This window comes from Polypterus senegalus, chromosome 1 (genome assembly GCF_016835505.1).
Source record: "Polypterus senegalus isolate Bchr_013 chromosome 1, ASM1683550v1, whole genome shotgun sequence".
Taxonomy (NCBI): Eukaryota; Metazoa; Chordata; class Cladistia; order Polypteriformes; family Polypteridae; genus Polypterus; species Polypterus senegalus.
In genome coordinates this window covers 91,000,212-91,015,834 of record NC_053154.1, presented here as the reverse complement: position 1 = coordinate 91,015,834, position 15,623 = coordinate 91,000,212, and the positions used below count along the sequence as shown (strand labels likewise).

General features: G+C 34.9%; 1 protein-coding gene and 1 long non-coding RNA gene across 9 annotated transcripts in view; one reads left to right on the top strand and one right to left on the bottom strand.

The window, feature by feature from the left end:
• The first annotated feature begins 530 nt into the window (after nucleotides 1-530).
• Nucleotides 531-15,623, top strand: part of LOC120529411 — a 124,025-nt gene continuing 108,932 nt past the window's right edge. For 2 of the 8 annotated variants that reach the window (XR_005633737.1, XR_005633732.1), the window contains exons 1-2: nucleotides 5,748-6,989; nucleotides 9,084-9,304. This is a non-coding gene — a long non-coding RNA (uncharacterized LOC120529411). Of the gene's footprint in view, nucleotides 712-5,747; nucleotides 6,990-9,083; nucleotides 9,305-15,623 lie in introns of those variants that run through there. The other 6 variants (XR_005633730.1, XR_005633743.1, XR_005633736.1 and 3 more) reach the window with 4 other exon arrangements.
• LOC120529406 (mucin-5AC-like) overlaps nucleotides 2,803-15,623 on the bottom strand; it is a 68,913-nt gene continuing 56,092 nt past the window's right edge. The window contains exons 37-49 of the mRNA XM_039753180.1: nucleotides 14,826-15,004; nucleotides 14,602-14,671; nucleotides 13,624-13,745; nucleotides 11,113-11,144; nucleotides 10,703-10,874; nucleotides 9,163-9,267; nucleotides 8,749-8,789; nucleotides 7,932-8,054; nucleotides 7,372-7,470; nucleotides 6,617-6,745; nucleotides 5,714-5,753; nucleotides 5,483-5,606; nucleotides 2,803-3,414 (exon numbers count right to left, since the gene is read on the bottom strand). Coding sequence (XP_039609114.1) covers nucleotides 3,135-3,414; nucleotides 5,483-5,606; nucleotides 5,714-5,753; nucleotides 6,617-6,745; nucleotides 7,372-7,470; nucleotides 7,932-8,054; nucleotides 8,749-8,789; nucleotides 9,163-9,267; nucleotides 10,703-10,874; nucleotides 11,113-11,144; nucleotides 13,624-13,745; nucleotides 14,602-14,671; nucleotides 14,826-15,004 — 1,516 coding nt within the window. The 3' untranslated portion in view covers nucleotides 2,803-3,134. The remainder of the gene's footprint in view (nucleotides 3,415-5,482; nucleotides 5,607-5,713; nucleotides 5,754-6,616; nucleotides 6,746-7,371; nucleotides 7,471-7,931; nucleotides 8,055-8,748; nucleotides 8,790-9,162; nucleotides 9,268-10,702; nucleotides 10,875-11,112; nucleotides 11,145-13,623; nucleotides 13,746-14,601; nucleotides 14,672-14,825; nucleotides 15,005-15,623) is intronic.

The following is a 15,623-nucleotide window of genomic DNA, read 5'->3' as shown; positions in this document are numbered from 1 at the left end:
GCGAATGACAAAGGAGACCAGCATTTCTCCATTTGGCTTGTTACCATTTACACCTGTGTGTATTTATCATGCACTATTTGGTTTAATTAAATACTTGGAAGGAAAATGAAGAGAAAAAAAGTGAAAGATTGAGAATTATTTGTTCATTTTAGCCTTCAAATCATTTGGATGATATCCTTAGAAAGGGGAAGAAAATCTAGGATATGAGAATGACCTGACATAGCAGAGTTAAAGCACTAACCTGCCACTGAATTAAATTATTGGCAAGAATTGCTTTCTAATTAAGCAACCGGGTTAGAACAAAAACCTGCAGCCACTGCGGCCCTCCAGGACTGTGATTGAGGACCCCTGATGTAGACAAAAAATAGCACAGAGCCGAGGTCAAAGCCTTTGGGAACTCCTTGTGTGACTGTAGCTGAGCTGGACCAAGACTAGCAAACCCTCTCGCCTATAAGTCAGATAGGACAAACTACTGGAGGGCAGTGCTAGAGATACTCTGGACAGTAGAATATCATGCCTGACATTTTCAAATACTGTACTAAGATCTAACAGAATTAATATGCTTATTTGCTCATTGTCTGCTGCCATAAGCATAAGTTACTCAAAGTAGAGCAATTCCACAGCTGTTCTCTGCTCTGAAGCCAGACTGAAAGTCCTCCTTCAGCTTATTACAAGTTGGGATTTGGGAGTTAAGAACTTTAGACAGAAAAGGTAAGCAAGAGATGAGCGGGAAATTGTTGAGATTGTCAAAACAAGACGTTTTTAATGTTGGGGTTTTCGTAGTAGCTGGCACAGAGCTAGTGTTAAGGAATGTATTTATTATTGATGGGGATTATGACATGAAGGCAGGATTTGAGAAGTGTGGTAAGGATGGGGTCCAGTAAACAAGTAGTAGGCCTAATCTTAGATGGCAGCACTTGCAGGCTGGGTTTTGCCCTGGGTACATTTTAGACAATTTAAAATGAGATAAATGTGATCAAGGAAATGACCCTCAATTGGATTATGGAATGTTTGGCGCATGTCGAATTAAAATGTATTCTGTCTATAGATGAGTTATACTTCTTTGCTGAGATGCTGTTTGAAAGGTCTAGTTCCCACCATTCCCAGCGATCATCGAAATGTAGATCCTTTGAGGTATTTTTATATCTTGTTGAAAAGGAGTCTGAGTCTTCATCAGGACTAATCAGTAAAGCCTCTGAAATCGATATGGGTGTGAGATGGGAAAGGCTGGTTAGGTTTCTTTTAAAAAATATTTCAAAGTTGCATATATGAAAAAAGTGCATAGTTGGAAAGTTACATTTGGATTGTAATTGTTCATAAATTTCAAACATGTTGTCTATAAAAAGATCTGTAAGTGTCTTAATCTGTAGCATTTTCTATAAGTCAAACCATGAGTAGGTCTGAGAAGGTGGAAAAAGTTAACATTTCTAGGAGCAACAGACAAGAGCTTCTCAACCTTGAAATCTGTCCTGCATTGGTTCCATGTTTTAAATAATTAGTGCGTGACTGGATTGAAGGTAAATAGACAATAGTTAATATTGAATGGAGTGCAAAGCAGGACATAGAAGGTTTTAGATTTAAGATTTAGAACAGGATTTATGTTCCATTGCAAGCCAGGCAAGTGTAAATTAATGAGTTCCTGCCAATTTCCAAAATTTTATCTGCATATTTGCTGACCAGTAGTAAAACTGAAAGATAGTCTATTACATATTATTATTAATAATATTTTTCTTTTGTGTTATATTGAGTGAAATCATCCTGGAATGGTATTGTAGAACTGCCTGCTTTGATGTTGATCAGCACTAATTCAGGAGTGCATGAATTTGACATCACAGGAGTGTGCTTACATATGTTGAAAGAGTACCATGTGCTCTGTATTCGTATACTTAATGTTTTAAAAAAAATAAAGACCCTTTTTCTTATATGAGAAAATATGTATCTCACACAGTTTCTTTGGAGGTTTTTTATATTCAGAAAATTTAGAGAAGCATCATACTGATACAATGGTTAGCCTCACATCTCCAGGTAGAAGGGTTCACGGCCTCATAAGTCCAGTGTAGAAATTGTAGATACTTATTATGTCATAAGGTTTTTCTGCTGTGTGTTGGTTGTTTGGTCTTGCGTGACTGAGTGCCACTTTCTGTGAGAATGTGCCCAGTCATAAAGTGAAGGCCCATCTTGGGTTGGTTTATGTCTTTTGTCTGAAGTTGCCAAAATCAGTGTCTACAACTAAATAAGTGAATTAGTAAGTGCAGAAAATGTATAGAAGGATACATTTTGAAAGATATTTTGCCTGTTCAGAATGTACATTATAAAATATGAGAGATGGAAGATGCTAGAAAATGTGCCAGAAGGTTATGCATTTTTTGTCTTCAACACAACAAATAGAATTTGTTTCAGTAACAAAACACAACTTACAAGAGGTAATGCAAAGTGTTAAATTTTATTAATGCAGATCAGTATTTTACATCCAGACAGGTAAAAAAAATACAATTCTTAAAATTTCTTCTTGGAAACAAAAACACACAAGAACTTATGAAAAGTTTGTCTTTGGAAAAGGCCACTGAGCCCAAAGTTGTTTGTCTAATTTAAAGGTGCATCAGGCTGTGGCTCTGCAGTACCTAAATAATTTTAACAGGATAGCAGCTAATAACAAATACACATTTCATTCTAAAACACTAAATGAAATATGTGTGCATTTATTCTATTTTTATGCTCAAATATGAATTCTTCATTTCTTTCACAATCCGGAGTCACGCATTGCACTTTTTCTTTTTGTAAACATTTAGAATCTATAGAGGTATATTTATTAGCTGTCATGACTGTTGCTTTGCTTGGGCATAGTTTACTTTATGGCCTTTTTCTATTTAGACCTTGCTGAAGTTTTGCAAGGTTTTATTTATATGTCATTAAAATATGTCACAAAATGTATCACCTTCCTTCCAATATTTTTGAGTGCTCCAAGAAGAAGTAAGCAAGCAGGAAGCTGAAATAATCAAGCTGTAGATATAGCTGTCTTTTGAGCCCTCCCCTTATTTTAATAACCAAAATACAAATTCATGAAGAAACATTGTAGCTCAGTTTAAAAATTGCAAGCAGAAATATTAATTCTTAGTCAGTTAGTTTAAGCAGACTCATTGTATGTGTGCCAGACTTCTGCGTTTTCTACGTTTGTTGTTTTGTCCTCCTTGTACTTGCCCATTTTGTTGCTGCTGCTGCTGTTGCTGTTGCTGTTGCTGCTGTGTTGTGGGATTCACACACTCTGTATCTTCGCATCCACATTCTTCCACATATACATATGTGTACTCTATGTTGGTTCCATCAGGGCACTGCAGTTCAGTTTGCTTTTTGCTAGTAACCCTCTCCCGACAGCAAGAACAAGAGTGTACCATGTCGTTGACCTCGGCTGAATACCTAAAAAGTAAGGCACTTGAAGTTAAAAGGGAAATTAAGACAGCATACTTAGATGACAAGTTAAACTTGAGTGAAACTAAGGTGAAACGTACAAATACAGTGCCCTCCATAATGTTTGGGACAAAGACACTTTTTTCCTTGATTTACCTCTCTGCTCCTCAGTTTAAAATTGGAAATCAAACGATTCACACAAGGCGGCACAGTGGCGCAGAGGTAGCACTGCTGCCTTGCAGTAAGGAGACCTGGGTTCACTTCCGAGGTCCTTTCTGCGTGGAGTTTGCATGTTCTCCCCATGTCTGGATGGGTTTCCTCCCACAGTCCAAAGACATGCAGGTTAGGTGCATTGGCGATCCTAAGTTGTGTTTGGTGGGTGGGTGTGTGTGGGTTCTGCAGTGGACTGGCTCCCTGCCCTGTGCTGGCTGGGATTGGCTCCAGCAGACCCCCGTGACCCAGTGTTAGGACACAGCGGGTTGGATACTGACTGACTGAAATATCAACAAATGAACATCTATTCATTTTTCTGAATGCGGATAGTGTTTTTTTTTTCCTTAAAAGTTTCTTATTGTGAAGAAGTTTAAATGAAGAATGAACATTATCTTAGTCACCCAGTTTAAAACACAACGCTTGGTGTTCTTACAGTTTGCGGATCAAACAAAATGTTTGCTGACTCTTGTCATTTTGTGTTTGGTTAAGGGGCAGGTTTTAATGAGACCCTCTGATTTGGTTAGGGCTATTCATAGAACCACAAAGTTGAAACTCTGTCTATTATTAGAATAAAGCACATCATTTTCAAGGAAGGAAGACATTTTTTTCTCTGAAGCAATATGATCTTCCCTGTACTTGATGCAGAAATTTGCCTACCATTGGTGCTTATATTAATTACATTTATTTATAGTTGTATATTTTTGGGGGAGAATATTAGGGTTACTTTGAGGTAAGCACAATTAGGTTTTTGTACTATGTTTTTTAATTGTGTATTTGGCTTGGGACCCGAGTGCTGCCGCACAACCTCAGCACCACACTAGAACAGTGTGATGTTTTTTACAGTGCCTGGAGTGCCAATGCTGCCACCAACCACTGAGGTTTCCCTACTAGTTTGAGGACCTATTTGCAGGGATGGATGCACATTAACGTCATACCCAAGACGAAGAAATTGCAGATTAAGGGCCTTGCTCACGGGCTCAATGGAGTAGAGTCACTTCTGCCATTTATGAGATTTGAACCGGCAGCCTTCCAATTGCTAACACAGATCCCTAGCCTTGGAGCCACAATCACAGTCTGTGAGCTGAGGAGTTTATTAAAGCGCCGTGCTCGGTTTACGTGGTGGTGATTGAAAAGAAAAAAAATTTAGGTCTGTTTATACTGTAAAAGTTTTCAAAAAGACTGTTTGAAGAAAACAAGATGAGTAGTAGAACTCTTACTTGTTTGTACCAAGTAAACGGAAAGCAAATTGTATTTTAAATAGTAATGCCCTGTTTACTCGAATCTTTGAATAAATTGGTATACAGAAGCTGTTTACTTTTTTAATTTGTATTTTTCTTTAATATGTCAAATTACTCAATGGAGAGTCAGATTTTTGGCTTTCACAATTTCTGTTAAAAAGTTTATTATACATTCATTTTCAGCAGTAAATTATAATCAATTTGTAATTAATCTACACTTTTTGGTTGTGCAACAAAGTAAAAGATCATTAATTATCTGTCCCAGTTTTAAAAGTAGTTTTACATTCATATCACGGCAAAAGCTTCCTTCCTTTTCATTTCATTTTCTCAACAATATGCAAAAACCAGCCATGGATAGCTTTATCCTAAAAAGATGACACTTCATCAGCTAATGTTTTTTAGGTGGACTGTGTAGTTAACCCCACATAAACAATTTCCAGATAAGACCTGCTGTCAGCGCTTCCAATAACATCTTTTCACTCATTGTCCAGTTTCCAACACATTTATTTCACATTTAATATTCTCTGCATGCTACATTTTTGATATTATTATTCACGTGGCAAGGCTTTCTTGTTATGAATCATAATTCAAATTAACTGAAAAGTATTTTTTTTTTTTTAACTTACATGGAGTACGTTCCACATGAACCTCCACATGATGTCAGTTCCACAGGTGATTTGGACTGGCACCCATCCTTGACGATCGTAGTGGTTTTCCTTTGAATGTTACAGTCCTTAGGTTTAAGAGCGCCTATATAGATTAAGAAAATAAACAGTAAATTTACAGTAGATGACAATAAAGTATTAATTTAGTTTAGTTACATTTCATACTAATCATTGGCCTTTTTATATACTTACAGGTACGGCAGCATCCATCAGCAGATATGTTCTCTGATCCCTGTGATATAAATTATATACATCTTAGGACTGAAATGTACATTTTTGAAAACTTGCAATATCAACCATAACTTTGTCAATGTTTCTCTACCACTGCAAATTTTTTAAGAAGAAAGGAGGAAAGAAGTAGCAATTACAGTATATGACCAGCCAGAGGATTCTGGTTCTTCTGAAAGAAAGATCACATTAGAATAGGCAGTTTGTGTGGCATAGTGGTTAAGACTTTGGACTTCCTCGCCTGCAATAGTGTAAATCCCACTACTGACACTGTGCGACCTGCCTGTACTCCAATTGAAAAAAGTAAAACAAATGTGACCGGTTGCATCTGAAATGGTGTAAATCACCTTGAATAAAGGTGTCAGCCAAAAAAAAAAAAAAAGGAAATGAAAAATAACTTTAGATATTACACATTTTGGTCCAAGATGAAGCTAAGCTACAATACCACTTGTGATGTTCATTGACTTCTGTGGAGCAAATCCTCTTTTCATTCCTTTAGTTAGGACCAGAACACTTTTACTTTGCAGTGAAGTTAATTGAATTGTTTATTCATTTCTTATTTTTGCTTAGGGTAACTTTAAAAGTGTTTGTTTATGAAATATATTAGATAAATCTGGTGTGGAGTCAAAATTTACTTTGAACATTTCTGATTACCATCATCTACATAAAGGCAGAAATGCTTATCACTGTCTTGTACCTTAACAGTATTATGCAGGCAATTCACACAAATATGAAAAAAATATAAATAGATGAAGAGTTTTCTTTTTAGAGAAGAATTCTCTAAATTGGCCTAATCTATCATTTAATTATATTATAATATATCAGTTTCATCTACCATTTAGTATTATAATATATCATAGGACTCACTGGAACACAGTCTTCAACATGGAATTCTGGACAAGTTGTTCTGCTTTCCATCGTGACATATTGATCTTCAATCTTGAGGCACTCATACCGAATGCATGTGTCATTAGCAGGACTCCAGTACTGATCAACCTGAAAATCGATGGCAGACATTAGAGGCCCGGTGCTATGCATTTTAAATACCACACATTACTGTACACCCATCTCTCTGTTTTTAGAACCTATTTTTTTTTAAATACAGAGTCAGAGGGAGTTGAAGCCCAGGTTGGATGCATTGGGTGCACAGCAAGAATCAGTCCTGGACCAGATGCATGTCCATCACTGGGCAAACTCAAGTACACACAGATAAACACAGTGGGACTATTTACAGTTGCAGGTAAATATAACTTACATTTATATGGATTACAGAAGGAAACTGGAATACTTGATAAAAAATCCATAACTTCTTGAAGAGAATGTAGAGACCCACACAAGTGAGGCAGCATCTCTAATTATGGCTACATGTTAAACTTTGAATATTTATACCACAACTGTGTATTATTATTGTGACTGTATTTATTAAAGATGTGAGTGGAAGACAGAGGCAGAATCACACCCATGTGGCCAGAAGAATATTATTTTAGAGTACACCACTGGAAATCTGTATCAAAAACACAGACTAGTTTTAATCCAAATTTTCATTCTTAACTTTTACATGAACAAAATTTTTTGCATCAGCCTTCCAATGACAAAGATCAGTGTGTTTTACTTTAACTCACCTGAATTATGTGAGCGGTACCATCTGGCAAAAGAATAATGCAGTCCTTTTGGACACATTGTCCACAACATTGTCCAGGAACTTCCTGGTATATGAAACCCTACAAAAAATGATTGAAGAAAAGACATTATATTAAATTAATAATCATTGTGAATTATTTCACTGTTACCCCAAATACATAAGGCCTATAATTACTAAAGCTATCCTGATAAGGCCAAAATATTAATATATAGATAGATAGATAGATAGATAGATAGATAGATAGATAGATAGATAGATAGATAGATAGATAGATAGATAGATAGATAGATAGATAGATAGATAGATAGATAGATAGATAGATAGATAGATAGATAGATAGATAGATAGATAGATAGATAGATAGATAGATAGATAGATAGATAGATATCAATTATAATCTATATAAGTTCAAACAATACTCCTCCATACAGTTTTTATTTAATATTGGTGAAGTATGAATGAATATATTTTGCTGGGACTGTACTGTAGCTCTGTAGTCCTACACATTTGTTAGCTCAAGTGGTTGTGCACATTACATACAATTTGGCAGTTGGTGTCACAGTATATTGGCTGGCAGTCAATGATATTCAGCTTGGTGTCTGGGTTCATGGTAGAGTTACAGGTACAGTCAAAACAGTTTTCCATGATGACAGGAACTCCAGGCTAGAAAGAGATAAAAAAAAGATCAAGAAAAATGTCAAAAGAAAATGCAATAAGTGGAGTCAATGCTGGAGATTTTTACAAGCTTTGTGAAATTATGATTCTGTACACAGTTATTCAATCCGGGAAGAGATTTTTGGCGAAATGCCGTGAATGTCTGTAGGGAGTTACAGACATTGTGCAAAGGGCTTGAGACAAATATACAAAGTATTACAAGTTTGTGTCTGAGGATTATGAGATCATATTTTACATACCATAATTATAATTGTAACTTTCAGCACCCTTAGCTGTTCAAGACAGGTGCCCGGTGCAGTATTTGAGAACAGCTCACTGCATAAATTGTGAATCATGGTACGTCTGTATTATTTGAATAATAAAAAGGTACAGCATGTCTTATACTTGTTTGAAAATGTCATTACAAGTATCTCCAATGACTAATTATACCTCCACACCCTTAATTTAATGCAAAAGTAACATTTGTATAGCACATGCCTCTTTTGGTGTGGCAACCTAAGCTAACATTAAGAGTCATCACAAAATACAGTCAAGAATCCCAGGTGCAGTACATGAAACATAGTAGATATGTCTCAGCTATCTGTTTTTAGAACTACCAAAAAGAAAAAGAAGAAATCCATCTGACATTGGAATCAGTTATTATACAGCATGCTGTTTCAGATGTTTGTTTCTACAAGTTTACCTGATATTCTGTGTTGTTGTACACACAAACACCTTTGGGCTCTGTAAAGGAAAAAAAAAATAAAGTACAGGAATGTAAAATAAATTACATTGTTCTTTATAACAGAGGCACCTAACATTACTAGAACTGTAAGTTCAACACATTAGCCTCAACTTTAAAAGGAGCCCAACATGTCCAGAGGGCACACATTCACACTGATTAAAATACAAGCAGTCAATCAAGCATCACCAGTTAAACATAAGACTGTAAAAGGAAAAGAAGGGAATTCAAAGAGAAGAACATGCTGATTTCACATTAAAATAATATTCAACTATACATTTAAACTTGCCTTTTAGGATCTCAAGGACTATCTAGAACAGTGGCACAGACTACCTAGAACCGCGCAAAGAAGAAGGAAGTCATCATGATGCTTACCACAGCTATAAATGGGGCAGCATTCATCTGGAGAAGTCCTGAACACTGGCTTGAATCCCAGTTCACAATTGTCAGTTGGTTTGGGGCAGAGAGACAAATCACATTCTGTCCAAAGAGAATGAAAACAAGAAGAAGAATCAGAGTGAGTGAGACTGATAATGGACAACATTGTTCACTAACTAACAGAATATATTCAACAGAACTCATAAATTTATAGTCTCTAGGTTTGTCTATCCTGGCAGCTTTGCCAAAAAAAGTACAGTAGACAATAAATTCCCATTTTTATTGTCAAGTAACTGCATAAATTATTTTAATGATGTAGCAGACCTAAACACCTGATAGATAATCTTCAAAAAAGTGCAAAGAATTGTTTGCTTTTTTTCCAGCATTGCTGGCCTACCTTCAAATCTGCCGGTAGTTCTGCATACATTAGAATTCATAGTAAATTGACGAAATACTTTTTATTTTATTTTTCAACTGTGTTTTATCATTTCTGATGGAGAGCTGGTGTTTAAAAGTTCTTAACAAAGGGGTATTTTGTCACCTATTTTTGTTCATGTCTTGCTCTGAGGATTTAGACTAAAATAAAGGGTTCATTGTTATATTTTAATCATGCCATTTGACTCAAATTTTGTTGATGAAAGTAGTGTCTTCTTTTAATTACTTTTTAGTAATGATTTTACTTAAAAATGTAACTGTGATAGTTTTGATATTTTTATATATTAACATTTTAGTTACTTATTTGAAAGTTGTAAGATTATGTCAACTGGCAAGGATGCAGTTTTTAAAAACCATGAGCAGACACCACAAAAGTTAAATGTTTGTTTCTTATTCGGTGGCACTTCCATTTGACCTGTGAGAAAGAAACTTAAAATGCTAAATGGTCCAGTGTAGAATATTACAATTGAAGAACACGATTTCATGTCTGAATAAAACTAATTTAATTCTATTTAATATTACTATTTTAATTAATTTTAATGAATTTGACATGTAGAATTTGATATAAAGATGATACTTCTCTGCAATTTTAATCTTAAATAAAAATGAAATAATATCTGTACTACAACATTTAATAAAAGAACATGTAAAAAATTTCTAAACAATCAATATTATACTACATCAACAATGAACCCTATTCCAATGGTACCAGTTAAATGCTTCTATGAATTGCCAGCATGTCAAACTGAAACATATTTCTTGTAGTCTCAGGTAGACTACATGGAATTAAATTTCCAGATCCGGTACAAATTTGGATTTCCCTGACCATAATTTTAAAATGTCTTAATTCCTACACTAGAGCATAATTTAAATAGATAATATACTTTATTTTAAACTTAACAAATTATAGCCAAAATACAGTATATTCTTTATTAGTAATTAGTGATAATCATTCCTGTGGAGATTTTTTGATACGTTGCTGAATTTTTTTGTGAGAAAAAACTAAATCAACAAAACTTTTCACTGACAATAACACTATTGTCCAGGTCTAGACAGCCCAAATCTTACTCAAGTCTACTTAGGCTTAGTAACAGATACTGACCACATCTTGTCTTGTTGCAACACATGTCAACGGCATCTATTACAAGGACCTCTCCAGGGTTTGAACACGTGACAGCTGGTTCTTGTGGGCATCTGTGAGGCCTGCATTGGACACTCATGGAGACATTGTCACAGATACAGTCATTGCAGTTGCTCTGCCATGTTTCACCAGGCTGTAAAGAAAAAGAGATGCTACTTAATCAAAGGCGATCTCTCAAAAACCTTTCAAGAATAAAAAAAATATTTATGAGATTCTAAAGACACTATTTTAAAATGACTCCTGTGTGGATTGGTTTTACTAATATCTACCATCACTTTCGTACACAATGGTGCACAGAGGCTTTTGATGTTTTCCGTTCAGTTTGTATCTCAATTTATTACACGTTCAAAGAAATTAAAAGGTGTCGTTACCTGTTTGGGCATACCATCAGGTCCAGTACAATCTAAATAAGAGAACAAAATACACGTGATTCAGTTAGCAAAATGTTCCTAATAGTAAATAAATAAGTACGCAAAACAGGATTCTTGAGTTTTTGCTGTTGATTTCACTCTGTCCTGTATTTTAGCTAAAAATATTATTCTTCATTTACAACAACTGTTGAATGGAAAACACATTAAAAAGAGTTAGCAAACTGTGTTTCCACTTTGCATTTATGATGTTTTGTTAAATGGGCTAATCATTTCATGCCATCTCCAGTTCATTTGCCAAATGATTAGACAGCCAACAACAGCAATACTGCTAAAGGTTGACAGTCCCTTAGAAGTACTACTCAAAAGCACATCTGTAAACTTTTGTTGTATTGGTTATGTTTAAAAGTATAACTTTTAAGACTGAAACAAACTGCCTAGTCTGGTTACTGAAAAAGGTATCTACTGTAATGAGAGAATCAACATGTTGAGTCAGTTTGATCAATTTAGCTGCTACATAAACCACTTAAGCATGCTGGACTGAATGATCTGTTTCACTGGATACATTTTCGAATTTGTATTATTATATAAATGTATAAGCATAGTCATTTAACTTTATTGGAAATCCACTAGCATTAGTACTGATAACCAATATTAGGGGTAACAAGCTAGAAGCAATGTGCACTATTGTTTTTAGATTACTTTTTAAACTGAGTAACATCAACAAATACTTATTTTGTTGTAGTCAAAATACCTGTGTTAATTAAAAAAATAGATTTGTACTACTGTGCTACTTTTTTTTTTTAAAGAACTTTCCATGTCTTCTGACCTTGGGTGCATTTGCTTGGGTGCAAAGGGTACCTAACACTCAAGCACAGAAAACGGCAACTTTAAAAGCATATTCATTTTTTTGTATTTTGGATATTTGAATTAATAGTACATATTTTTATGTGTGTTTGGCTGTGTATTATATCAGAGTGGCAGTTTGATAATTGCAGGCCATGGTGTGCAGTCTCAGGCAGAGTTTTAAGGGGAGCCGGAGCATCTGACCCAACAGATGTGCTAGTCAGGGGTTTTCAGTCACTGGTCTATGAAGGGTCTTCTACTGGTCCACAAGAAATGGTTGAATCTACCTATTTTTTTATGTTCTTTACAATGTAAAATTACAATTTTAAATTACATGCAGCTTACGTGTATGTTACATTGTTCAGAAATTGTGATAAGGTGTGCTGTTTTAAAGCATTATCAGAAAGTCACAATCATTGCAAGTGGTATATTTCATATTAGCTGCAGTGCTCACCAACCCCATGCGCAGATAGTTTAATTGCCCTTTATTACATTGCTTTTTAAGTAGCTTCATTACTGTTTCTGCACTTGTTGAAATCCTTATGCAACTTTGACAGGCTTGCCATTTATACTGGCTCCTCTGCAGTTGAAGCTGATTTTTTGTCTGATGGAATACTATGGGCTACTCATTCCTCAGCAATGTAAAAAAAACAAAAAAAAAACAAATACAACACAAGTTCTACATATTTTCTGACAGAAATATTTTTTATGTGTGTATTTTTCCATGTAAGTAACTGAATGTCCGCCTGATCATTCTGACATTCTGTCTTCCTCCCTTGTAGTTACAGATTTCATTGCACAAATATGGCAGTGATGAATGTTCCTGAGACAACAACTATGATCATTCGTTTTCTACGACGGAAGTCCTGTACTGTACATATGTAGTGTGATGCAGTGCAGAGAGTCGATTTTCACGTTGGTCAATTAGGTGACCTGTATCATTTTATTGCATTTAGGGCTTATTCAGGAAAGATTTAAATCAACAATATTGCAAAAAGTTACTGAAATACAGAAACTTATAGTAATGGACTCTTTATTTTACAACTTTCTCCATTGTGTGGTACTACTTTAATTTTCTAATATTTTCATGAAACTGACTATTTAATAAGAAAATGAATACAAACTTAGTTCAATATATTATTAAAAGATTATAATTCTGTGGTATCCATATATTAATTAACAATTACTGCTGTTAATTTACAGAAATCTCACATAATGGAAATTTTTCTTGATGAAAACAGAAATACATAATTTATTATGAGATTTTCTTGCGATTCAGGTGTAAGTAATACTGATCTTTGCAGTTTCAGCTTATTTATAATACTGTATACCCTGTATAGTACGTAGCCCATTCTTCTTCTCGGTGGTATGTATAGCATTTAATCTGGTGTCTAGAATTCTCGTCATATTGAATAATTAATAATATAATAAAAAATACCATTAAGTACACTAATAAATTAGTAGATCACTTATTCCTCTGTCTCCTGACTAAAATTAATTACTTTGATATTATTAGTAGTGATGGTTGAAGTGGCCTCCCACCCAACTCTGTAAAGCACTATATAAATGTAAGAATTCTTCTTCTCCTTGTTGTTATTATTTATTAGCTTCCACGCTTATTATTTGTTTGCTGGAGAATTGTAAAATGCTTTACTGTCTCGTACTTACCACAAGAAGAGACACATACATCAGAAAAGGAATTAAAAAGAGTTTTATCGTCGGGGCAGAAACAGCCTTCTTTAAATGCCATAGTCTCGTCTGTGTCTTTGGTGATGTGTTTTTCATTGTACCTAGAGGCAAAAGAGAGAGGCTGAAAACAATCTGAGAAGGTGAAACATCCTCCATTAAAAGTGTCATTACCTATTAATATGCACGATAATTTGGTTCATGTTCACTTTTTCAGGAATATTCCTGCCTTGTCTTATAGTTATATAGTTTATATCTGGAAAATCCTGTGGTGCTGATTATTATGGACTGCAGATTAATGTAATTTGTTAAAACAACATTTGAATAATATGTTTTGAATATACTTTTTTAAAGGAGACTTAGCTACTTGTCCAATTCTAACCAGGTTTTTTGCAAATTTTGTGGATTGATTACAGCCTTCATTTACTGCACTAACTGTGCTCTATAGGAAGAAGATTAATTGATGCATCCTGCACTAAAAGCAGACTGGAATGACAGCTTAAACAGACTGTAGTTATTCTTGAGGACAGTCAACAATTAATCTTCTGAAATTTATCTAGAAGTTCATGGAAAACTAGGCTTCACAAAGGATATATTTCATATCTAAAGTAAGTTGATGTTTATTTACAGGATGTTTAGCTGTTAGCTCATTTTGTTGGCTTCTACATTTCCTAGCAGAATAGCTCTGAGCAGAAGCCTTAATCCCCAGACTATTGTTCTCTAAATTTATTATTAGTGTTTTATTAGTTGAATTTATTTTTTATTGTTATTTACAGTAATTTTTTGTTTAATCGACATTTAACAGCAGTAACTTTCAGTGTAATTTTCCAATACCAAAGGAAAAAATGCCATCCTTAATTTTAATTATAATAAACAATTGATAACATTTTCTAATTAATTATTTGTGGAAGTTAAGTTAAGAACAAGTAAACATGTTTATTGTTTACAATTTTCCCTTACCTGTAATTGCATGTGGGCTCCACCACTGGTCCACAAGCTTTGTATACCTTGGTGGATGGGCACTTGATCACTGTGAAAAATCAAATAAAGAAGACACTTTCTCATTGCATGTCAATATGTGAAATAATTTGAAATAATTTCAGAGAGTAGGCAGGGAGGACTTTGGCATGAGAATTTTTTATGACAAATTATTGTCCTAGAAGTGGGTATTTAAGCCCGCTTACTGCATTCTCCTTTGGTGGAATTTCTCCAGTTGATGCAGACGTTTTCAGCAGCACACTGAGATGCATAGGATTCCAGGCTGGAGCAACCGATACTTGTGTTTGGCATGTGGCAGACATCAAATTGACAGGCCAAGTAGAATGGCAGAGGAGGAACAAGTTCATGGCAGTCTTTAAACAGGCTGAAATGGGAAGAAAGTTAATGTTTGATTAAAACATGGACATATTTACAGCTAAAAGAAAGGAAGTATTTGTTTTAGTGGATTTGTGGAAAGCTGTATTCCCCTGCAATCGATTTCCTTAGTGTATATACATAGTATACATGTATGAAAAGATTATGAATATACTGAGGTGGTGAATGGTTTATTAGGCAGATAAAAAGTTACATCAGATAGAGATAATAGAGAACAGTGCCAAGAAATGGAGAGAGACAGAGAGGGAGAGAGAAATACATGTATGGAACTGATAATGCAGGTCACTGCCAGGGGGTGGCATGTCCTATGCAAGTTGCTCCAAAAGCACCCAGTTAGAAAAGAAAATGATCCTAGCCTGAATGAAATGGGATCATGTTGAACTTTGTAAAAGTTAAGATTTTCAGGAGGTGCTCCAGTTTCCTGCCACAGTCCAAAGACATGGAGGTAAGACTAAGAAAAACCAGGCGAGAGACAGTGGAAGAATACTGGGAGTAGAAAGGCGGGAGCACTTTTTCTGTACTGGAGTACTGGATAAGTAGACAAGTTATCAGGCCTAGTAGACTAGTAGACAAAGATCAGTAGCTATAAAGGTACAGCCAATGAAAAT